The sequence below is a fragment of the Rattus norvegicus genome, chromosome 10, assembly GCF_036323735.1.
Source record: "Rattus norvegicus strain BN/NHsdMcwi chromosome 10, GRCr8, whole genome shotgun sequence".
Classification (NCBI taxonomy): domain Eukaryota; kingdom Metazoa; phylum Chordata; class Mammalia; order Rodentia; family Muridae; genus Rattus; species Rattus norvegicus.
Genome location: NC_086028.1, coordinates 84727858 through 84752588, shown reverse-complemented (window position 1 = coordinate 84752588; position 24731 = coordinate 84727858). Strand labels below are relative to the sequence as shown.

The 24731-nt window shown below is 46.4% G+C and overlaps 1 protein-coding gene across 1 annotated transcript; it reads left to right on the top strand.

Moving 5' to 3' along the window:
- Window positions 1-19102: 19102 nt before the first annotated feature.
- Krt24 (keratin 24) lies at window positions 19103-24239 on the top strand. Its single transcript, NM_001004131.2, has 8 exons — window positions 19103-19645; window positions 20589-20671; window positions 21388-21544; window positions 21751-21912; window positions 22009-22134; window positions 22759-22976; window positions 23179-23261; window positions 23891-24239. The coding sequence occupies exons 1-8, from the start codon at window positions 19103-19105 to the stop codon at window positions 23992-23994; spliced, it is 1476 nt and encodes a 491-aa protein (NP_001004131.1). The 3' UTR covers window positions 23995-24239.
- The last annotated feature ends 492 nt before the right edge of the window (window positions 24240-24731 follow it).

Genomic DNA, 24731 nt, shown 5'->3' with positions numbered 1-24731 from the left:
TGAGGTAGCCTTCTGTAAATAGTCAGAGATTGTTATCTGAGGTTTATGGAGATGCTCTTCCTAGGGAGTCACAGAGCCTCTGCGTAACTTAGTTCCACGTGGCACACCAGGAAATTCTGTGGCTGAGAATTGTAAAGGAAATGGTTTCTTCAAACAAGATCAGACAAGGTTTTAGTGCGCGGAGACTGGCTTGCTAAAAGTGCCCTTTGTGTAACAATGGAGGCTCTGCGAAGCAGATTCGAAATTCAGTCCTTTAAAAGCGGGCTCGTGAGCGCTCGCGCGCGCGCACACACACACACACAACACACACACACACACACACACACACACACACACACACACACAACACACACCACTGCTGAGAAGCCTAAATTCATCCTGCGGTGTCTCTGTTCAGACTCCCCACTTCGGAGTTTGGAGCACACAGATACAGGGACGTAAATCTACATATTCTCCTCAGCACCATTTCCCACACTGGTCTCAATGGAGTAGCATAGGAGCCGTCTGAGTCATTCACAGCAAGTGACAAAGGGGGTCTTGGATTTGGCAGCAGCAGAAAAGCCGGTAGGGATCCGTGACTCCCTGCGGTGCCCCGGGTGGGGGTGGGAGATACAGCGACAAGTGTGTGACAGCGGGTGTGGAATTAGGAAGTGGGGTGGCGAGGTGAACCCCTAGGCCAGCTCTGTGGAAACTGGGTCTCTAATGAGGGCAGCTGTTGGTCAACTGCAGGAGACAACAAACGGGCCATCTGCAGCCAAGAGACCCGCATCTAGGTCAGCACTCAGCGAGTCAACGTTCTTAATGTGGGGGAGGGGGCGGTGAGGGTTACTTTTCTGACATTTTCTCGATGTTGTGAAAACTGCAAGAAGCCTTGCTGTGATTTTATAAAACACCACAAGAATACATAGTAACCTTTTAAAAGCAGGGGCTTGAGGCGGGCGAGCATGGAGAGAGTTCAGTTCTCTGGCACGCACTTGGTCCTGGGTTGTGCACACACCTCTCCTGCAGCTCGGCCCTGATTCCCACCTCCACGGAGCTACACATACTCCCATCTCTGAACAGCAGCATTAAGTTCCTCTAGCAACAGTCAAATTTAGATAGTTTCCCTCCGAGTCCTCTGTGAGAAGGGTCATACCAGAAAAGACTACGGGACAGGGACTGGAAAGAGTGCAGGGCTGAGGAAGGAAATTAAATGCTCTTTCCTTCTACTCACAAACCAAAATTAATCTCACAGAGAGATTACAGAAATGTGAGGATGCAAACTTTCAAATGCTTTAATTTCTTTTTAAAGAGAATGTGTATATAGGGGCTGGGGAAATGGCTCAGTCAGTAAAGTGCTTGATACACAAGTACAAACATCTGAATTCAGATCCTTTGGCCTGCATAAAACACCAGCACAGCAGGCAACAGGATCATAATCCCAGTGCTGAGGAGACAGAGATGGGAGGTGTTGTGTTTTATTTTTAAAAAGGCCAAATTGGGGGCTGGGGATTTAGCTCAGTGGTAGAGCGCTTACCTAGGAAGCGAGAGGCCCTGGGTTCGGTCCCCAGCTCTGAAAAAAAGAACCAAAAAGACCTGGGAGGGGGCAAAAGAATGGAGGACAGGGGGTGCAAAGGAGGAGAGCAAGTCTGTGCTCTGATCAAGCTTTCAAACTTTAAAACAGCGGCTTATAAAGACAAGCAGGTGGAAAGGTTACCCAGGACCAATCCATCACTGCCGCCATCCTCCCTATAGCCCTAAACCGTAAGTTGCACGTATAGACTGATAAAAACAGATAGCTGGAGACAGAAGCTGTAAAAGTGATAAGGACAGACAACTGGCTAGGTGTCCCAGAGGGTGTAAGTGGGCTTGGCTCTCAGCACCAAAGTTATGTTTTGTAGAGCAAGGTATGGTATGGTAGGAGGGGTGCCTCGGTGGACCACACTGAGGCATCCCTTCCCCCTGAGGTACCATGAGAAGGAGGAAAAGGAGGAGAGGCAAGGCCAGCTGTCCAGGAACAAGTGGAGAGAGGGGGAAGGGAAAGGGGAAAGAGAAAGAAAGAAGAGAGTGAGAGAAAGAGAAAGGGCAGAGAGAGGGAGGAGGGGCCTAACATCCCAGCCAGGTAACTGTTGGGCAGAGCCTGTGGAAAGCTAACAGGATGTCCTGGGCCTTGCTGACCACTTCGTGAGTGCCAGATTTGATGAGAGGCTCTGTCTCAAACGATGAGGTAGAGAGTGATAAAGGAGCACACTTCTGGCTGCACTCATCCACATGCATGTGCGGGTAAGGACAAACATTACATTCACATACCATGCACACACGAGGAGAGAGTGTCTGAGGGATGATAGAGGCATGTAAGGAAAAAAGATAGACTTGTATCAACAGAATATGTAACAGGAAAACAAAATGTAAAGAAAACATTTAAACCTCCGTTAAAAAAACAATAGAAACGCAGCCGGACACCAAGGAACCTGTATGTAGCCAGAAAACAGGGTCAGATTTGGGGTGCAAGGTTACACTGTCTTGTCCTGGTTTAGTTCTTTGGAGAACCTCATAAGATCCAGCTGGACCACTCGCCAGCACAAGTGCGAATGAATATTATTCAGATGGGGTCACTTCAGAAAGCCTCCAAGCAGAAAAAGCACCAAAAAGCCCACTGTCGAGCCCACCCCCAACTCTCCATCCCCAAGACCAGTGTGGTGTTTTATAAGCATATGTTTGGTAGAAGGTGGAAGGGGTGCCTCTGTGGACCCATGGCTGAGGCGTCCCTTCCCCCTAAAGTACCAGCCACACCATGGATGCAGTATGGAATAGAGTTTATTTAGTACATGGGAAGGGGAATTGGAGGGAGTAGAGACGGAGAAAGGCAGAGACAGAGAGAGATGGGGGAGGGGAGAGGAGGAAAAGAGTGGAGAGGAGGAGGGGATAGGGAGAGAGGAAGAAGGGTCAGAAAGTAAGAGGGGGGCGCAGCGCAACAGCCTCTTTTATAGCCACGTAACTGTGGGGTGGAGCTTAAAATAAATGTGCCTTTTCTTACTTTTAACTCGGCTGAATTGGCTTATTTGGTCGGCAGAGACAACTTCTCAAATATGACCACATGTGACAGAGAAACCTGCGCATGCGTGTTTATTGTGGCACAATTTATAATGGCGAGGGGATGGTGATACAGCCTGGGGGTGGTGGAGCGGTGATCTGGTTCGTTTTCTCTGCCAGTTAAAGAACTAAAAGGCAGGAAACATCTAGAGCACAACAGGTGATAACCGAAACACCGCAGCAGCAGACAGAATCAACCGTTTAAAAGAAGTGTTTATTGGGGGCAAGGAAAGAAGCCTACACATCAGGCACACGGTGCAAAGCAAAGCAGAAGGGAGCCTTGGAAAGCCTGAAAATCCGGTCCCTTCTATGGGGCTGGGGTCGGGGGTGGAGCAAAGTGGAGGCCAGAGCTGTTTAAAACTTCTGCTGAGGGGCTGGGGATTTAGCTCAGTGGTAGAGAGCTTACCTAGGAAGCGCAAGGCCCTGGGTTCGGTCCCCAGCTCCGAAAAAAAGAACCAAAAAAAAAAAAAAAAAAAACTTCTGCTGAGTACTCCTCCCCTGATTTAGGGTTGATTGGTTTAAAGAAAGCCAGGATGGTTGAATGACCCAGAACTATTTTGTGATGTGTCCTGAGCAGGTTTTGAACTAACGGAACAGGTCCATCAGCAGGGGGCCTTCTCTCAAGTTGGGAAAATGAGGAAGAAGCCGGCCATCTTGAAATTTTACCTCCTTTGTTGTGGCTCCTCCCCCTCTCTGTCTGCCTCCCAAGGATTCTGTCTAACCCCTAGTCTCTCAGTGGAATCAGCCTGGATGCCCAGCAACAGATGAATGGACGATGAAAATGTGGCATCTACATAGAATGGAACATTATTTGGCCATACAGATTGTTATCATGTCCTTTGCAGGAAAATGGATAGAATCAGACATCAACACATCATGCAAAGTGAGCCAGACCCCATAAAGACAAGTAGCCAGTGTTTTCTCTTATGAGTGGATTCAAAAGTAGGCTGGCAGGGCTGAAGAGACAGCTCAATGTAGGTAAAACGCTTGCCACACAAGTGTGAGGATGAAGGTTCAAATCTCCAGAACCCACACGAAGCTGGATGTGGAAGCACACGTTGACAGTCTTGGCACTCCTGGGAGGAGATGGGAGGTCAGGGATCAGCTGGCCTGTTTTAGCAAGGAAAAAACCAGGAGATGCTGTCTGAAAGTAAACAAGATATAGCAGGTGAAGACCAACATCCAAGGTTGTCCTCTGATCTCCATACACACTGTGAGCATTAGAACTCACACATGCCAATACACACATACATTACACACGCAGTGTGTGCATGCATGCACACACATACACACACAGAGTCACTCACAGGAGTAAGTCTTTAGGACACAAAGGTCAGGAGGTTAGGAGATAATCCAGTGGTTAAGAGAATCAACCTCGGGGCTGGGGATTTAGCTCAGTGGTAGAGCGCTTACCTAGGAAGCACAAGGCCCTGGGTTCGGTCCCCAGCTCCGAAAAAAAGAACCAAAAAAAAAACAAAAAAAAAAAAAGAGCATCGACCGCCTCTTCCAGAGGTCCTGAGTTCAATTCCTAGCAGCCACATGGTAGCTCACAACTGCCCATAAATGGTGCCCTCTTCTGGTGTGTCTGAAAACAGCTACAGTGTACTCGTGTACTAGTACTAGTAAAAAAAAAAAAAAAAAAAAAAAAAAAGACAAGAAGGTAGAGAGAACCAGCAGGAGAGGAAAAGGAGAAAGAATAAATGTTGGGAACTGAGGGGCTTAGATGCAAAGAAACTGCTAAATGTATGCCTGGAAATGCCATCATGAAATCCACTCTTTTGAGTGACTAATGGGAACTAATTTTTTTAAAAAAATTAAAGCAAGGCAAATTATCAAAGCAAAGCAAATTTAAGTAAGAAACACCACCTGCTGTAGAGAGGACATCTTGTGTATTGTATGGATGCATCACGTGTCAATTAAAAAGCCTATGTAGGCAGGAAATAGAGGCAGGACATCCAGGAGGAGAAAGAATTCTGGGAGAGCCAGGTGGGAGATTGGCGGGAAAATGTGACAAGATGGACGCATGGTACCTGAGCACAGGTAACCAGCCACGTGGCAAAATGTAGGCTAGAATAAATGGAATATTTTAAGTTATATCTAGTCAGAGAAGAGCCTAGCTATATGGCCAAGGTATTCGTCTTAGTGTGGTGTTTCATAAAAGGAGGAGGAGGAGGAAGAGGAGGAGGAGGAGGAGAAGGAGAAGGAGAAGGAGGAGAAGGAGAAGAAGAAGAAGAAGAAGAAGAAGAAGAAGAAGAAGAAGAAGAAGAAGAAGAAGAAGAAGAAGAAGAAGAAGAAGAAGAAGAAGAAAGGGGAGGTGGAGGAGGAGGGAAGGGAGGAAGGAAGGAGAAGGAGGAGAAGGAGAAGGAGAAGGAGAAGAAGCAACAGCGGCCAGGATATGTTTGATAGGGTCAACTATGATGAAGTGTAAGCAGAGTGCCTTGGTGGGTCCATGCTGAAGCCCTTCTTTCTGAGGCACCAGCCATACAACGGAGTACAGTATAGAATAGAGTTTATTTAGGGGCATGGGTAGGTGAATAGAGACAGACCGGGTGCCTGGGGGTGGGGGGAGACAGACAGACAGAGAGAGGGGGGGTGGGGGAGAAGAGGCCAGCCAGGAACACTTAGAGGACAGGGTCAGAGAGACAAAAAGGTAAAAAGAGTAAGGAAGGGCCAAACAGCCCCTTTTACATCAAGCCAGGCCTACCTGTTACTGTTACAGTTACAGCCAGGTGACTGTTGGGTGGAGCTTAGAAGGAAAGCAAACAGGTAGGGCTTTACTGCTGTGAACAAACACCACGGCCAAGGTAACTCTTATAAGGGACAACATTTACTTGGGGTTAGCTTACAGGTTCAGAGGTTCAGTCCGTTATCATCAAGGATGAAGCATGGCAGCATCCAGGCAGGCATGGTGCAGGAGGAGCTGAGAGTTCTACATCTTCATCTGAAGGCTGCTAGGAGAAGACTGAGTTCCAGGCAGCTAGGGTGAGGGTCTTAAAGCCCACACTCACAGTGACACACTTCCTCCAAGGCCACACCTACTACAACAAGGCCACATCTCCAAAAAGTACCACTCCCTGGACCAAGTATATTCAAAACCACCACAGTATTCATAAACATATTTTGAGTCTGAGTCTTAGTCTTATTTCTGGGAGCATGGGGATGGGAGGTAGAACCGGGTCTAACTTATACAGTCTGCAGAGTCAAACAAGTCCTATTCCTTTAATACCAGTAAAAACTCATTTTATCAAGAAAGTATAGAATACCTTGCCAGTCAGTGGGTGAGTTGGAAACACGATCAGGCTCCAGATAATATTTCCTTGGAGCCAAAGAGTCCTCATTCTAGGAATCTATCTTTACATAATCAATTATTAATAGCTACCTATTCTCCCCATCTGCATAGCGTAGTGAAACCTCAGCCTCATATCCATTGACCAGAGTGAATCAGTGCAGTCAGAAAGCACCAGCCAGACTCTATTAGGGACCATAATGCAGCCCTCAAGAATGTCCAAGTTCATTCATTGACCCGAAAAGATATTAGTCTTTCATTGAGAAATCCAGCGGAAATTCAGTATGACCCAGCTTTATAAGAAAACAATTGCGTGCACATTATACTCATGCTCACGAAAATCAGAAATAATATGGATCAACATCTTCCTAAGGATGGATATGCTGAGGTAGTAAAACTACAGGGGGCAAGATTGCCCAGTAAGTAAAGGCGTCTGCCAATAAGCTTGACAACACGTGTTTGATTCCCCTGGACGCACACGAGAAACGAGCTTCTTTTTGTTGAAGCTTTCTTTTGTTATTCTTTACCCATATAATAATATATCCTCGTTATAATTTCCCCTCCCCCTTACTCCTCCCAGTTCCTCTGCCCCCTCTCCCCTCCAGATCTGCTCCCTTTTTACCTCTCATTAGGAAAAAAAACAGGCTTGTAAGAGATAACAACCAAACATGACAAAATGAAAGACGAAGCAAAAACTGTCATATCCAATTCGGACATAGCAAGTCAACAGAAGGAAAAGGGTTCCAAGAGCAGGCACAAGAGACCCACTCCTTCTCACAGAAAGGAGTCCCATAAAAATCTAACCTAGTTGCTATAGTGTATACACAGAGGACCTGGTGCAGACCCACGAAGGCCCTGCGCTTGCTGCTTCAATCTCTGTAAGCTCGTGTGTAACTTGCTTAGTTGATCCAGAGGACCTTGTTCTCCTGGTGCCCTCCATCTTCTCCGGCTCCTACAGTGTTTCCACCTCCCCTTCCTCAGGACTCTCTGAGCCATGACTGGAGGGATTTGAAGGAGATCTCTCATTTAGACTCTGTCCTCATAATGTCTAGCTGTGGGTCTCTGTGCTGTTGTAGAGTATTTGGTCACACTGTGAACCCCAAAATTGTGAAGTGGAAAAAAAAACCTGTTTCTTGTTGTGGTGTGGTTCAGCCCTAGCACATGCCTTTAACCCAAGAGCTTTCTGTAAACAAGAGCTAAGTAGGTCAAGAGGCAGAGCAAGCAACCAGTTGACAGGGAGTGAACGTAAGAAAACTCAGGAAAGACAAAGGAGGGTCTGCGAGTTAAAGGGTGTTGAAGACAGTGTGGAGAAGGAGGTCAGCTGGATGCTTTCTCTGCTCTCTGAGCCAGCAGGCTTTCACCACAGCGTCTGGCTCCTGAGTCTTCATTTGGTAAATTAAACATTTGGGATTGTTGTTTTAAGAACAACACCGCATCCGTTCCCATCTGCTGCTGGAGGAAGCCTCTTCGCTGATGATTGGGTAAGGCAAGGGCAGGGTGGTACACCGAGGTGTGGAGCTCACACAGCTCCTGCCCCCAACATGATACAACCGCACTGTCGCCCTGACTCAGCAACAACAAGACATCCGAGATAAAGAATGGTTTGTTTTCTGGATTGGGTCTCCTCATAAGACTTCAGTGGTTCATTCTGTCCCCAGAAACCATGAAGTTCACAATCCAGTGCCATCGGAAACATGATCCATGTTGCCACTGGCTGTTATGGGCAAGAAAGTTCTTCTTGGTCTGGTATCTATGACTGCAGACTCATAACGGAGAATGAGAGATGTCGGACCCTCCAGTTTGATCCCTGCTGAGCCCTGCTGATGCATGTGGAAGCCTTTTGTTCCTAACAAAAGAACGCCCTGGCCCTGAACAGCAAGCCTGGGTGATGATACACCTGGGCGATAACACTGCTAATCGGTTCTTGGTTTTTGTTCCTCTTTCTTTGCTCCTGAGGGCATAATATGGTTTTTCCACTCTGCTTCCTGGATTTCTCCACCCGGTGAACTTGGGGCATATATTCAGTGAATCAAGTAAAAGATTTGCCTTCTCATACACAAATGACCCAAGTATGTGTTTTTTCTTAAACCTCACAGGCCTATGCCCAGCTCTCGTTACCGTGTCGGTACCGTACCAACAGAGAGACATTGAAGCTTCTATGTAACAAACTCCTCCTACCTCCACCCCAAAAAAAAGAAAAAGAGAAAAAGAGACAGTCCACCTAGGAAGTTCTTGAAGGGAGTCCTTTAAAAGCTATGATGAAGATACTGACGTGTATCTCCTCACAGCTGATGGCTTCCGGTGAGTAATGGAGAAGGTCTCTGTTCTTTTAAAGGGTGTTAGCAACAGAACCGTCCATGGGCAACCAGAAACAGTTTACAGCAAGCTTCTGAAACCAATGATGACGCCATCCCTAGGCGACAAAGACCCTCCTGCATCTGTTGCTGTGGCAACCACCTCACACCCTGTGCGTATGCATTACCTGCGTTGCCTGCATCACCTGTGTTAGTTGCCTGTGTTACCTATGCCATGACGCGTATAAAAGAGACAGACCCTGACCCAAAGCCCTCTCTCTCTTCCTCATTTCTTCCCCTCACCACCAACCCCCACCCCCTTCTTTCAGAGGCTCCAGTGACTATATGGGCAACGCAAATTGGTGGGTTGCGTTTGCTTGGTTGTTGTTTTGTTTTGTTTTCAGAGGAGGGTTGTAAAGATGGGAGGGTGACCCTTGGAGGTATGGAAATCCAGCATTGCACAAAACTTCCAAATAATTAATAAAAATATTAATGTTGGGGGGAAATGAATATAAGAAGAGTAAGAATGAAAATGATGTGGGTGGGGAGAAACTGATAAAGTCCAGGTTGGATTGAGAACAAGATGTACTAAAAGAGTGCCGGAGAGGTAGTTAGGTCTGAACCCACGGAAGGAAGAAGGGGTGTGGCACTGGCCTTTGCCCCAGCAACATCATGCCAAGCATCTGCAGAACACACCGTAATGGTCACTAGTTAGCACAGGCTGTCATATGTTATTATCCAAAGAGATATTTGTGTCTGCTCTGTAGGGGCGTGAGCCTTCCAACCTGGAGCTGATCGCTGGCTGCTTCGAGAAGGACCCAAGGTTTCTGTCTAGCATCCTCCAGTCAAGATTTCCCAGCTCCGTCTATGGGATGAGGACCAAAAGAGAGCAGTTGCTCGTTGGGAGCCGTTCTGCACTTAGTTGGGTCCGCTGCCCCCACAGCAAAGCTGACTCTTGTTCCTTCTCCCTCATCCCGGAGGACTTGGCTTTCATGGCCAGCGTTCTTACTGGTTTTCTTCACATTCTGGTGACCAGCATTCAGGTGAGGCCAGCATCCTAACCGAAGATCCGGCTCCCAAGCCTGGCTGAGGACTTGTCTGAATCTGCTTCCTCTCTGCTCAGTCTCCTCTGGGCGAGCAGCCATGGAAACAGAGCTGGATCACCCAGGTTCCGTGTTCCTGTAGGAAGTAGTTTCAAGAAGGTTTATAGTAGCCGTGCAAAGAAGGTTGTAAATCAAAGCAATTTAAAATCACACTGGTGGGTATACAGAGAAGCGGTCACAGCAAGATTGGGGGAATCTCCCCTAGAGGCCTCAGATGCGGTCTGATGGTATCCTTAGCTTTGGGTTCGATAGAAGCTAGTGGTCTGCGAATAGATTTCAAAAGGATGAAATTGGTCAAAAACGGTGTGGTCAGACTGACGCCTGCAGCGGTGAGAAGGAAGGATGCGAGCAGATAAGAGTCACTGAAACTCCCAAAGCAAACGACGGAACTGGAAGATGACTCAGCAGTACCGTGACTGTCGCCCAGGCCTGATGGCTTAACCTGAGTTCAACTCCCAGAAACCATGTGTCTTACTTAGGGTCGCTATTGCTGTGATGAACTACTGTGACCAAACCAACTTGGGGAGGAGAGAGTTTATTCAGCTTACACTTCCACAGCACTGTTCGTCAGGACAGGGACTCAAATGGGAAAGAAACCCAGGGGCAGGAGCTGATACAGAGACCATGGAGGGGATGCTGTTTCCTGGCTTGCTCAACCTGCTTTCTTATAGAACCCAGGACCACCAATCTAGGGATGGCAACACAATGGTCCTCTCCTATCAACCACTAATTAATTAAGAAAATGCCTTACAGGCTAGCCTACAGGCAGAGCTCATAGAGGCTTTTCTCAATTGAGTTTCCTTCCTCTCAGTTGACTTTAGCTTGTGTCCAGTTGACATAGACTAGGTAGCATGCCATGTAAAGACAGAAGATGAGAACCAACTTCGTAGAGTTGTCCTCTGACCTCCATCTCCACATGTATGTGTAAACACACACACACACACACACACACACACACACACACACACAACCACTATTAAGAAAAAGAGGAGGAGAAAGAAGAAGATGAAGAAGAGGAGGACGAAATGGTAGACCCAGAGACTGGACTGGGGTCTTCCCAAAATCATTCTCAGAGGCATTGTTTTGTATTTTAGTTTTTTGGGGGGATGGCCTGGATGTCTGTGCACCACTTGCATGCCTGGTGCCCATGGAAGCCAGAGAGGGTATCGGATCCCCAGGAACTAGAGTTACAGATAGTTGCAAGCTGCTATGTGGGTGCTGGGAATTGAACCAGGGCCCTCAGAAAGGGCGGCCAGTGCTCTGACACATAAGGCTTATAGCATATCTTAGCATTGCTCCAGGCTTAAGATCCATGGGGTCCCAGCCTATCACCAAGCTAGACAACAATGTCCTGAGTTCAGGATCCTTCCCTAATACTGCAAAGGCCACAGTGGCCCCAGTGGCCCCAGGGATGGGGACCATGTTAAATGGCCTGTGCAGGAACCATAGACTGTTGGCTTGGCTTAAATCAGTGGTTCTCTGCCTTCTTAATGCTGTGACCCTTTAATATAGTTCCTCACATTGTAGTGCTCCAACAATAAAATTATTGTTGTTTCTACTTTTTAACTGTAATTTTGCTACTGTTATGAATTTGATATGCAAGATAGCTGATATGCAACCCCTGTCAAAGACCACCGAGGTTATGGCCCACAGGTTGAGAGCAGCTGGTTTAAAGGGTTTTTCTGAGGTAACCAAGTATGCAGAGACTCCAATAAATATATCTTCAAATGCAGAGTCACCCCATGGCCACCAGGATGCAGAAGAATCCAAGAAACCGGTTTCACCAAAGAGACAAAAGAAGGTGCCAGAGACATAATGAGACAAGACTACGTTTTGAAAATCAGGGAGTTTATCACACATCAGAAAAACAATAAAAAGAATAATAAATAACTAAGGAGACAATTGACAGTAGATTGATTTTAAAAAATATAAAAAAGGCAGGGAACCGAACAAGGCACTGGGCACAAGGGATGAAAAATCCAATATCCAGCACTGACTACTCAATTAAGTAGAGGAATCCATGAGCTCCAAGGGTGCTTGTTTGACAAACTATGGTTAGAAGGAAAAAGAGAATGAAAAGGAATGAAAAATGTACACAGAGCTTAGCAGGCACGGTGGTGCACACCTGTAGTCTCAGTTCCAGGGAGTCAGTGAGGTCCATGCAAGTCCTGAGGTAGCCTGGTCTACATAGTGAGTTCCACACCACTCCGGACTATATGATGAGATCCATCCTCAGAAAGAGAGAGGTAGAGAAGAAAGCAGGGAGAGGGAGAGGGAGAGGGAGAGGGAGAGGGAGAGGGAGAGGGAGAGGGAGAGGGAGAGGGAGAGGGAGAGGGAGAGGGAGAGGGAGAGGGAGAGGGAGGAGGAAAATGAATTCGAGGGTAAGAAGGGTCCATGGATAGAGGCTCTTGCCACCAAGACTCACAACCTGGGTTCAATCCCTGAAGGGATCCAGAAGATAGGAGAGTCTATCTTCCACAGCTAGTCCTCTGAGTTCCACACCAGCATTGTGGCACTCCTGTACTCACCTCACACATGTATACACACATGCTTGCATAGAAGAAAGGAAGGAAGGAAGGAAGGAAGGAAGGAAGGAAGGAAGGAAGGAAGGAGAAAGGAAGGAAGGAAGGAAGGAAGGAGAAAGGAAGACAGAGAGGGAGAGATGGGGGGAGTGAAGGATTCCTATGGTAACACAAAAAAGCAAATGTCTGAGTCATTCAGGTTGGCATTCAAATGGGAGAAAAGAGTAATGAAAAGAGTGGGAAACTTACATAAAGAAGAATAAAATAATGGCTGGAGAGATGGCTCAGCAGTTAAGAGCACTGACTGCTCTTCCAGAAGTCCTAAGGTCAATCCCCAGCAACCACAAGGTGGCTCACAACCATCTGTAATGGGATCTGATGACTTCTGTCTGATGTCCTATTTTGTCATGCAGGCACACATGCAAATACAGCACTTATACACATAAAAATACATGCATAAATAAATCTTTTTAATAATAATAATAAAGCAGAAAAATCAAATTAAAGTCAAGGTCTCCAGCTAGGTTCAGCACAAGTGAGATTGTTGCTAAGACATTATAATTAAGTTGCCAAAGTTCAAAGACACAGAAGGATCTTAGAAGCAGGAAGAGAAACAAAGCAAACCGCGCATGTGCGCCCCTGGCAGACATCTCAGCAGAACCCTAACAGATCAAGGGACAGTGGAATGATGTATTCAGAGGACCAAGGGAGAGATCTGCCGAGCAAGAATAATTCTGCACCCAGCAAGATGTCCTCCAGAGTGAAGGAGAGGTGGGCGCGTTCAAAAAAACAAAAGCGGACGTTGCCGTTGTCGGTCTCCACCGAAATGCTCCAGGGAGTTCTGCAATCTGGAGGAATGGGACACTGGAAAGCATCAAAGTCTAAGCTCACAGGCAAAAGTCAGTCAAGTGTTGAGAGCTCTAATAATGTAGGGGGGGAGTGGAGGGTGAGGGGGGAATGTCAGTTGCACCTTCAGCATGAGAAGAAAAGAGGAAAGACTGAAAATAATAAGCAAATGATTTGTAAGGTGATGAGGAACACAAAAGCTGTAAAAGGTGGCATCTCCAACCAGGAAGGTGGCAACAAGGAGAGTTTCAGCGCCGAGGGGTTTTACTTTCCTTTGTTGTCAAGACTAAGCTGTTATCAGCCTGTGGTGTTATCACCTAGAAGATGTTTCTCGTAAGCCTCATGATAACCAGCAAGTAGAAATCTATAGCTGAAAGAAACAGGGGGAAAAAAGCAAGGGATCAAAATGCATCGGCTGGGAATTTAGCTCAGTGGTAGAGCGATTACCTAGGAAGCGCAAGGCCCTGGGTTCGGTCCCCAGCTCCGAAAAAAAGAACCAAAAAAAAAAAAAATGCATCACCAGGAGAAAATCTCTTAACCACAAAGGAAGACAGTGAGAGGAGAGAAGAACAAGGAATCTACATTGTAACACATTGAAAACAACTAACAAAATAGCGAAGGAAAATCCGACCTAACAAATCCTTGCACTTAAGTGGACTCAACGCTGTGGTCCTCTTAATTCTCCAGAATAGATACATAGATACATACACAAGATCCACCACGTGCTGTCTGCAGAAATCCACTTAAGGGTTTAATTTATTGTTAATTACCTCTCTCTCTCTCTCTCTCTCTCTCTCTCTCTCTCTCTCTCTCTCTCTGTGTGTGTGTGTGTCTGTGTGTGTGTGTGTCTGTGTGTGTGTGTGTGTGCTTGTACATGTGAGGGCAGTGCCTGGAGATACCAGAAGAGGATACCAGAGCCTCTGCAGTTGGAGTTATAAGTGGTTGTGAGCTGCCTGTCATGGGTGCTAAGAGCCAAGCTTGGGTCCTCTGAAAGAGCAGCGTGTACTCTTTTTTTTCTTACCCACCTCCCAGCATGTACTCTTAACCCCTGAGCCAGCGCTCTCCTTCACCAAGACGCACTGTAGCAATAAGAACACAGATGAAGGCAAAGCGAAGGGATGGGGAAAATATCCCAGGCCAGTGAAAACCAAAAGAAAGACACAACAATTACATGGACATAAAACCAACTTCAAGTCAAAAGACTGTAAGAGAGAGAGGGGGGTTGAGGAGAGAACAAGAGAAGTGGAGAGGGAGAGGATCACTGTATAAAGATAAACCCACTCAGCAAAAAGAGAGAGCAATTATCAATTTGTATGCACCCAACACCAGAGACCAATATATAAAGTGAATGTGGAACTCCGAGAAAGGAGAGAGCAATTATAATGTGATGGTATTGAGGGTCTGCAACACTTTGCTTTGAGGGATCATCTGAACCGAAAGTCAATAACAGAACATAAATAACAGACACATAATAGCTTCCATCACATAAGGGACCACACATCTTCTCAACTGCACATGAGACAGCTCCAGGACGGGTCAGTCATCAAGTCAACAGATTCAGGAAGACAGAAACTGCATCAAGAACTTTTCTAATCACCGTGGTATAAAACCATAAATCAATAACAGGAGGAACATTGGAAAATTTACAAATGTGTGAAAATTAAATCACATGTTCTAAACGGCCAATGGATTGGCAACAAATTTAAAAAGAAAAATTAAACATTTCTTAGGGCAAACAAAAAATGGAAACGACAATACTTTAAAATCTTAGAGATCCAGCAAAGATAAAAGTTTACAAAAGAGTATGTACATAAGAAGAGATATAGTCGGGTATGTCAAATATAAGGCCAGCCTGGGCTATATAATAAGTCCCAGGCCAACCTGAGCTATCCTGTGAGATTTGTTTAAAAGATCCATTGGAATTGCTTAGTAGGTAAGGGCGCTTGCCACCTAGGCTGATAACGGGAGCTCTCTGCTTAAAACTTCACAAGGTGTTACACACACAGACACGCACACATACATATGCACACACACACACACACACTCACACATGCACACACACACACACTCACACATGCACACACACAAAAACATAACACACACTCTGTGGCAAATGGATGATGGATGTGCACATAGACATGCACCATGCCCCTACGTATGCACGCACTCATAATTATCATAATTTTAAATGGGGGGGGGGACTCAAATAAGGAACCTGAAACCAATCACAGCTTAAGATAAGAGCTAAGAAGGAAGCAAATAACAAAGATCAAAGACGAAACAGAAACTAGGAAACCAGAGAAGCAATCAGCAGGATCACCGCTCAGTTAGTTCAGTTCCTGTCAAGCATGCGCAAAGACACGGCTTGCCTGACAGGCATGCGCAAAGACACAGCTTGCCTGACAGGCATGCGCAAAGACACAGCTTAGAGTCTCAGAGCTGCATCTGACTGGGACTGTGCCCACCTATCATCCCAGCACTCGAGAGGTATAAGGAGAGTCATAAGTTCAAGGACAACCTGGGCTACTGAGGGGCAGCCTAGGCTACATGAGACTCTAGCAGAATGTCTGCACACTGTATTTTTTAAATTTGTTTTATTTCATGTGTATTGGTGCTGTGCCTACATGGACATCCGTGCACCACATTCGTGCGCCATCCACAGAGGCCAGAAGAGGATCAGACCCCACGGGACTGGATGGTTGTGAGCCACCATGTGGGCCCTGGGAATTGAACCCAGGTCCTCTGGAAGAGCAGCCAGCTCTCTTAACTGCCAAGCCATCTCACCGGCCCCAATCTGCTCTCCTTTTATCGGTCCGTTGTAACTTCTCTGGTGCCCCATTGTAGCACTGGGCTGAAATCAACTGATGGACACTGCTAGGTCCACTGGGTGGCCTCTCAGCACGCATACGCACTGGGATAGGACATTTATCTTTCAAGTGGTTGAGTCCAGGCTAGCCTAAATAATGACTCTGCACGGGAGCTGGCCCACTGACCTTGGGCATCCTCCCCTGGCCCGTATTACACTATTCCTTTTCCTTTATCATTTGCCAGGCTCGAGCAACAATCAGCAAATACGATAAACTTCAGGCGCTCCTTTGACCTAGCTTTATTATTTGTCTTATTTGGAAAAAAAAAAAAAAAAAAAAAAAAAAAAAAAACACGCACACTAGAATGTTCTCTAGGCTACGCAAGAGACCCAAATTGAGTTCCTTTCTCAACAACGATTCACCATGAGCAATAAGTCATGCCCATCAGCGTGTCTAGGCAGCATGGGATGCTTCCAGCTGAAATTTAAGGGGGAAAAATCAAATAAAAGCACCCACCATCTAGTTGGCAACAACAACCAACACTGGTGGTTACTACTTGCAAGTCACTCAGCAAAACATCCATGTGCACAAGAATTGTCATCTATAGAATTCATTACTGGTCAACATATGAGGGGCTGACACTCCTGGTCATTCCTTTTGAGCTAGCTCCTGGTTACTAGGCAACCCCTGGCTAGCTGCCAGAATGTCGTGTGTGAACGCTCTTGTCCACTGAAAACTCACTGTGTTCCTGAGGCTTACTGTAAAAGGAAATACCAAGAACTAGTGTGCTGTCATTGACAAGGACAGTGAGTATCCCACGTGAGGGTGTCTGGAAACACTGGGGAGTAAGGTTTACTAACAAATCCTGACATCTCAGGCCAGAACAGAATAGTATTTAAATGTGTGATGGAAAGCCTTTAATTTAATCTGATAAACACACCAGACAGTTTGCAGATCCCAGGACCCAGATTAGCCTCCTGCATAGATTCGTTGGTTAGAAGAGAAACAAAACGGATGCATTGGAGAGTATGAAAATGCTTTTAAGGACACACACACACACACACACACACACACACACACACACACATACAACAATAAAGGTAATTATCATCTAATTAATAATAAAACCACAATAAAATTAGCTTAAGGAAGAAGGTTGGGTAGAGATTAAAGCAGGTGCACGATTTAAAAGGCCACCAAGACAAGGCAGACAGTTTCAAATATGAAAATGCAGTTACTTGAGTATAAAGCTAAGTATACCTGGGGAAAACAACGCCCTTTTAAAATTGTGGTAAAGTAGACACCAGAGCTCACCGTCGTGATCACTTGATGTATACAGTTCAGCAGGGCCGAGCACACTCACCTTGTCTGAGCAACTGATCTGCTGAAACATCGCCACGCTGGGAGGCTCACTCTCTACAATTCAACAGCAGCCGAGCCACCCCCATGCCCGCCCAGCCCCGGGTGCCACCATCCTACTGTGTATGGCTGTGAATTTGACTTCTCTAGGCACTCAATACAAGTAGGGCCAAACAACTACAAATGCTCTTTCACAGTTTTTCGTTTAAAAATAGAAATAAAACCATTTGTTCATTCTGTGTGTATGGATGTTCCCACGTGCACATGCTGTGGCGAAATGTGAAGGTTGCAGGAATTGATCCTCTCTTCCTCTCGGGTCCAAGTATTGAATTAGGATGGTCAGACTACACACACACACACACACACACACACACACACACACACACACACACCCCAGAGCCGAGGACTGAACCCAGGGCCTTGTGCTTGCTAGGCAAGCGCTCTACCACTGAGCTAAATCCCCAACCCCTAAACAACACTTTCAAACCAGAGGAACTAGTGGCCAACATAAAAGGAACTGTCTATGCCACAAACAAGAATACAACGCAGAAAAGGAACAGGGAACGTTCTGGAACTGAAGATCCCAAGGTAGGATGATCCTAACCATAGCGTGAGTTATCAGAATTAAAGGTCCTCGCTTCATTATAGTCTTTAGACTAAAACAGGAAAACCTAAGCAAAGAGACTGGATGAACTCGAACAAGCTCCTGTAAAATGACTCCTTTGTGTATTAATAGTGGCTTCTAGTTTCTCTTTTCCAGTTGCCTTCAAAACAGAGAGAGACAAGAGCAGTAAACATCGGTTCCTCTCCATTTCTTAAGACTTAATTCTCAAGAATGAAGTCACTGTGGCTGTCGGACAAGAGCAGAGGCCGGGAAGTGTAGCTCGGTTGATAGTGTGCTTATCCAGCAAGCACAAACCCCTGCATTCAGTCCCCAGGCCAGTACAACCCTGACAGTGGTTGGTGCATGCCTGTAACCACGGCCCTCGGGAATTAGAGGCAGGAGGATCGGAAATGCAAGGGCTCCCTCTCCAGCCTAGGCTCTCCAAGACCTTATCTCGAGGTAGGAAGCAGAGCAAGGAGGAGCAGAGTTCAACCAGAAAGAAAAACCTTTGCAGTCTCTCCCTGGTCCCAAGCTGGAACATTCCGAAACCTTGTCTGATTGTTCTCAGTCAATATCTGTCTGAGCAAGCATGTCCCTGAGACCAGCCGTCCTCACTGGGGAGTATGATATCCACGTCTTATCAACTGCGAAAACGCCTCAATTCACCCCAAATTACAAACCAAGCAATAACCAAATCAAAGAGGAGAGAGCTTCATTAAAGGCAAAATCCGGGCTTGACGCTAACCCTAATTCTGCTGTGGAAGGTAACGCAGACTTCCTGGGTGGGAAGTGTTCCCTCTCGTCACACTGAGCGTTTTAATTACGCTTGATAGTCTGAAGCTATGCACTGCCATTGGGAAACCCTGGAGCAAAGGGAATGGAATTATATTTTCTGAATACTAGGAACTACCAGTCATCAAAACCTCTCAAAGACTAGAACAGTAACTCTGAAGGGAGAAAAAAAAAATCGTCTCCACCTCATTTTTTCTCTACGTCTGACCTAGCCTCGTAAAAAAGAGCCAGTAGAGTAAGTTCATGGAAAATAAATTATCCAATTAGGGATTAACAAAACTGTAACAGGGATTAGGAAATGCCCAGAGAAAAGGAACACCCTACCGCTGTGTATATAAGGGCCAAAAAGGCAGACTGCAACAGGCCATTCACTCCGCCTTTCCTGACACGAGAGCAGCTTAGTACTCTCTAAGCATCATGTTCTGCTCAGCTCAGAAAGGGTCCTGCTCCTCCCGAGTCTCCTCCTCCGGGGCTGTGGGCAGCAGGGGCTGCACTGGCAGTGGGAGCAGCTATGGGCTTGGGGGAGGCTCTGCCTGGGGCTTCCAGGGGAGCAGTAGCAGCTGGGGCCTGAGTGGGGGGTCTAAGGGTAGCATTGGAGGGGGCTTCAGTAGCTGCTCAGTAAGGGGTGGATTCGGAGCAGGCTCCAGCTTTGGTGGAGGTTCTGGCTTTGGTGGGGGCTCCAGCGGAGGCGTCTCTAGCTATGGAGGTAGTCTAGGGGGTGGTCTCGGTGGTATCGGTGGCTATGATGGGGGCCTTCTCTCTGGAAGTGAGAAGCAAACCATGCAGGGCCTCAATGACCGTCTGGCCAACTACCTAGACAAGGTCCGAGCCCTGGAGGAAGCCAACACTGATCTGGAGACTAAAATCAAGGACTGGTACGGCAGGCATGGATCTGGAAAAGATGGGCCTGGAAGAGACTACAGCCAATACTGCTCAGTCATCGAAGATCTGAAGAACCAGGTGGGGCCCTATACAGCTGTGCTCCTGTGACCTATCTGACTTTTATCCAGGTCACACACGCCGATGAGATTGTTTTTACATTTATCTCCTTGTGTGTGTGAGCGTGTCTGCATGTGTGTGTGGAGAAGGGACACGTATGTCATGGCTCAAGGGTGAAAGTCGGGGGATATCTTGTGGGAGCTGGTTCTCTCCCTGGGATGAAACTCGGGGCAGTAGACATAGTGAGTGTCTGATCACACTAAGGCATCTCCAGGGCCCTGTAATGAAATTTGAAGTCAATGAATTATTCATGTGTGCGAAATGGGTCCTGCTGTCCCTGGATTATGACAATTCCGCACAGGGCACACAATAATAGTGTTCTGTCTGAATCTCAAATTTGGGTATGGCATTTGGACAATGCCAGATGGCCAACTGACAGGTAGACGTAAGAGTGATGGTACGAAGGGGATAATTAGGGTGACCTAATTATTCATGACTCATTCTGACAGGTTAGAACATTTTTTTGTGTCTTTCTGGATTCATTAGGACGATTTTTTTTTCTTCCTAGAGAATCTGGCAAAATGTTGCATAATGTCATCAAACTAAAAAAAATTTTAAAAAAACATTCAGCCACAGGTGTATGAGACATATATTTTTAAGTGAAATTCTGTGTTCCCATTAAAGCCTTGGCTAGGTGAGGAAATGACCCATCTTCTGATCAGCAGACACAGACAGAGGACAGTATTGTATAAAACACTGGCCTATGTCTACCCCCAACAGTTACAAAAGCTGTTTCCTGTTGCAAGAGAGCTGTGGTGCTAAGTATCCATGGGCCACGGCTAAGGGTGTCAGCGGATCAACCCACCTTTAAGAGTTTAAGGCATAGGAGACCCGGACTCTCAGCAGGTGGGCATCAAAAGCAAGAGAGAGAGCCACTGGGCATTCAAATCTTCCTCTTTCCTAGATCATTTCAGCCACCTGTGAAAATGCCAGGCTCGCTCTGCAGATTGACAACGCTAGGCTGGCTGCCGATGACTTCCGAATGAAGTAAGGACCAGGAAGTGCTTGAAAGCAAGAACCATAGGGAATTAAATGCAGTCCAATTGCTGAGGGGGAAAAAAAACCCTTGGGTGGGATCGTGACCTAAATAAAGCAGGGGTGTGCTTAGTTGGTTTTCTTTTATTTTACTGTTTGTTTAGTTTAGGGTGTTTCAAGGTGTTTTGTTTTGTTTTGTTTTGTTTCTGTTTGAGACAGATACCTGTGTAGCCCAAACAAGAGACAAACTCACTATGTAACTGAGGCTGGCTTTGAACTCTTCATCTTTCTGCCTCTAGCAAGAGTGCACGCAGTTCTCTGGCTCTCGGGAGTAAACTTTAGAGACTATTGTTGGAAAAGAAGGAAAGGGAAAAAGAAAGCAAGAAAGGGTGGGAGGGAGGAAAGAAGGGGGGATATTTTAAGGTTGATAATTATAAAAATATAGTACATGGCTAAAGCTAATACTAGAAATTTTTTTTTCTTCTTGAGGTTTAAAAAAAAACCTTCAGAGAAACGTCAGCCATTTTCATTTATCAAAATAGTCAGGAGTGGGCTGGAGACGAAGCTCCAACAGTAAGAGCACTTTGTTGGCAAAGGCCAAGGGCTCTGGGTTCCACACAAAAAGAAAAAATGAGGAACAGTGCTCAAAGGTGAAAACTTGCCGGGGTTGTGAAAGAGAGGTGCTCTGAGAGCCGTACCCTCACCTACCTTCCCGCAACCCGCTCCAGGTATGAGCATGAACTATGCCTTCGACAGTCCTTGGAGGCCGACATCAATGGCCTACGGAAAGTGCTGGACGAAATGACCATGACTCGTTGTGACCTGGAGATGCAGATCGAGGGTCTGACTGAGGAACTGGTCTTCCTGAGGAAGAACCACGAGGAGGTAGGAACCGGCTCTACATACATGAACTGCTCTGCCGTAGGCATTTTCCACTGCATCCAATGGTGGGAAACCGTAGTCATGAGCTGGTCGGTCGAGCTTGAAGCTCCTCCGGGTGTCACGGTTTTAAATGTTTACAGTGACGCATGCGTTAGAAGGTTGTACCTTTCGGTTCCCATCACTATGGTGCCTTTTTGTCCCCATGCTAGGAAATGAAGTGCCTGCAAGGAAGCTCTGGAGGGGACGTGACAGTAGAAATGAATGCTACCCCAGGAACCGACCTGACGAAACTACTGAATGATATGAGGGCTCAGTATGAGGCGATGGCCGAGCAGAACCGCCAGGAAGCTGAAAAACAGTTCAACGAGCGGGTAGGGTGCTACACCCAACGCCCAACCCTGCTGTCAAGCTTAAGCCACCACCTCTGCTCCTGCAGCCTGTGACAACTCTGCTTTATTTCCATGTAGAGCGCATGCCTGCAAGCCCAAATCTCTACAGATGCAGGGGCAGCCAATTGCGCCAAGAGTGAGGTCATGGAACTGAGGCGCACAGTGCAGACCCTGGAAATCGAGCTTCAGTCTCAGTTGGCCCTGGTGAGTACGGACCATTGTTTTTGTTACACTGTTTCTGTTACTTTGTTTTAAATCTCCATCAGAGTTAAGCAAATGAGTAAAAGATTAAAAAAAAAAAAAAAAGGAAAAGATAAGCAAAGGATACTTCATTGCCAAAATGCTCTTTTAAGCACATAAAGGCAGAGAAAACAAAACTGTTTTGCTCTCTGGGCCTGGGAGATGGCTCCATGGGGAGAGTATTACTTACTGTGCAGGCATGAGGACCAGAGTTCAGGTCCCCAACACCTCTGGGAAAGCTTGGGGAGGGGATACATGGAAACAAGATGGACCCATGAGTCATTTAGCCAAATCGGTGAGCTCTAGTTTCAGTGAGAGAGCTTCTGGTCTTCACATACACAAGTCCACATTCTCCCTCCCCCCCCTTCCCCTCCCCCTCCCCACCCCCCTTCCTCTCCCCTCTCCCTTCCCCTCTCTCTTCATTAAAGATTTCATTTGAGTCATACCAGTGAAAGTTAAGCAAAAACAAGACAACGTAGATTATGCCCATTGTAGGTGAAAGCATGCACCTTCTCATACAAAATTGGAGGGGTTTCCAAGTCCTCAGACTTATCTTCAACGTGAATTTTCATTTTCTCTCCGTCGTAGAAATGCTCTCTGGAAGGGACCCTGGCTGACACAGAAGCTCGCTATGTGGCTCAACTGTCTGGAATCCAGACACAGATTAGCAGCCTGGAGGAGCAGCTCAGCCAGATTCGGGGCGAGACGCAATGCCAGAGTGCAGAGTACGAATGCCTGCTGGACATCAAGACCCGCCTGGAGCAGGAGATTGAGACCTACCGTCGCCTGCTCAACGGAGATGGGGGGTAAGCAAAAGCCGCTGAGATGCTCGAGGTGGGCTTATGTAACGGAAGAGGGAAGAGGGAGGAATCAACCATATACCCCTAAAGTAATAGGGTAACAGACACAGCCCGACCAGAAGACACTTGAACCTGCATCCTGGGGCATCCCTGGGCTTCTCCCACCTTGGCAACTGCAAAGGAAAATGTTCTTTCTTCTTACCTGCAGTGGATGTGACTATAGAAACTTAGTATCCAGGCAGGTGGTATTGAATGACTCAAACTTCGGAAGCTGTTCTGGACAAGAAAAAGGTAGGCATTTTCTGAATGCTGCTGACCATGTTACCATCTAAAAGTACTTCTCCAGGGATTGACACTGAAGAGTATTTTACAATGAAATGAAAAGGCAGGCTTTACCTGTATAAGTTTACTGTTGGGCTGGGGAAATGGTCCCGGCAGAAGTGCTTTCCTGGCAAGCAGAAAGACCTGAGTTCAAGCCCTAGAAACCATGGGCAAAGCAAAAGAACAAGGAAGCAAATAACCAAACAAACAGAAAACAGCCAGGCTTATGGTACCACAGACTTATGGACTTGTTAGAGACCAAGAAAGGTAGATTGCTGGAGCTTTCTGGCTGGCCCATTTGGCTCATTCCAGGCTAGACAGAGACACTCAGTCAAAAAAAATTTAAAGAAGTGGATGTTGCCTGGAGAACCACAGCTGACTTTCACATGCATGTGTACCCACCTACACATGTGTACACTCACACACACACACACACACACACACACACTGTATACCCACCTATACATGTGTACACACATGTTAATATTCAATAACACAATCTGAAACAGAGAGGGCACAGTCAGCCAAGTGTTGAATTTCTCCTGCTCTAAGCCTCAGTGACCGTTTGCAGACTGACCTTGTGATCCCATGATTTTCAGATCCCAGCAAGACGAGGGTAACGAAGACCATCATAGAGGAGGTGGTAGATGGTAAAGTTGTCTCATCTCAAGTCAGCAACATTTCTGAAGTGAAAATAAAATAAGCAGCTTCCAGATCAGCAGCACGTCTGTCCAAAAAAAAAAAAATTGGACGGGGAGCCGGTGAAATGTCCACACCAGTCTGACCATTGCGCCCGCTCACTCCCGGGAAACCTGCTACCCAAAATTAGCTGACCAGCCCACTTTCTGCTTCCTCTTATTCTTCCTATTAGGATGTTCTCTTTAAAGTAGAAAGGAGAAATTGGCTCTGACTGTTTCTGTACTCCAATAAACGTACTTTTGCAAGCTAGCAAAGTCATTTGCATGGATGTTTCTTTCCTCGGAAATTTAATATTATACTACTACATGGGGCTGGAGTCATGATTGACAGCTCGTTATTGGATCGCTCAAGTTCTTTATTTAATTTAATGACTTCCCTATTAAAGTGGAGATTCCAGACATTTTGCATGTGGGGTTCAACATCACAAAGAACAGAATGGTGTCATAGCTGAAGGCAGACCTCAGTGTCCCTAATACTGTAACAGTCTAGCTCCTCAGACAAAGGTAGAAGTATTAGAATGATTAACTTCTAACTCATCAATGCCTGCTTCTTTATGTCAGTCACTGAACAGGTGTTTCACAAGCTTAGAGGAAGAAACACAAGCTACGCCTCATAGATCAACAAGTTCACAGCTGGTTGTGGCTGTTCACACCTGTAATCTCAGTACCTGGGGAAATGCCACAAGTTTCAGACGAACCTGGGTTCCGTAGTAAATTCCAGACTAGCCAAGGCTATAGAGTG

What these genes read in the sequence shown, in the direction of transcription:
- Krt24 (NM_001004131.2), top strand. Translation starts at nt 19,103, where the DNA reads ATGTTCTGCTCAGCTCAGAAAGGGTCCTGCTCCTCCCGAGTCTCCTCC. An exon ending in AAAAACAGTTCAACGAGCGG is followed by an intron (nt 21,913 to 22,008) that starts GTAGGGTGCTAC and finishes ATTTCCATGTAG; the next exon opens with AGCGCATGCCTGCAAGCCCA. An exon ending in CTGTTCTGGACAAGAAAAAG is followed by an intron (nt 23,262 to 23,890) that starts GTAGGCATTTTC and finishes CATGATTTTCAG; the next exon opens with ATCCCAGCAAGACGAGGGTA.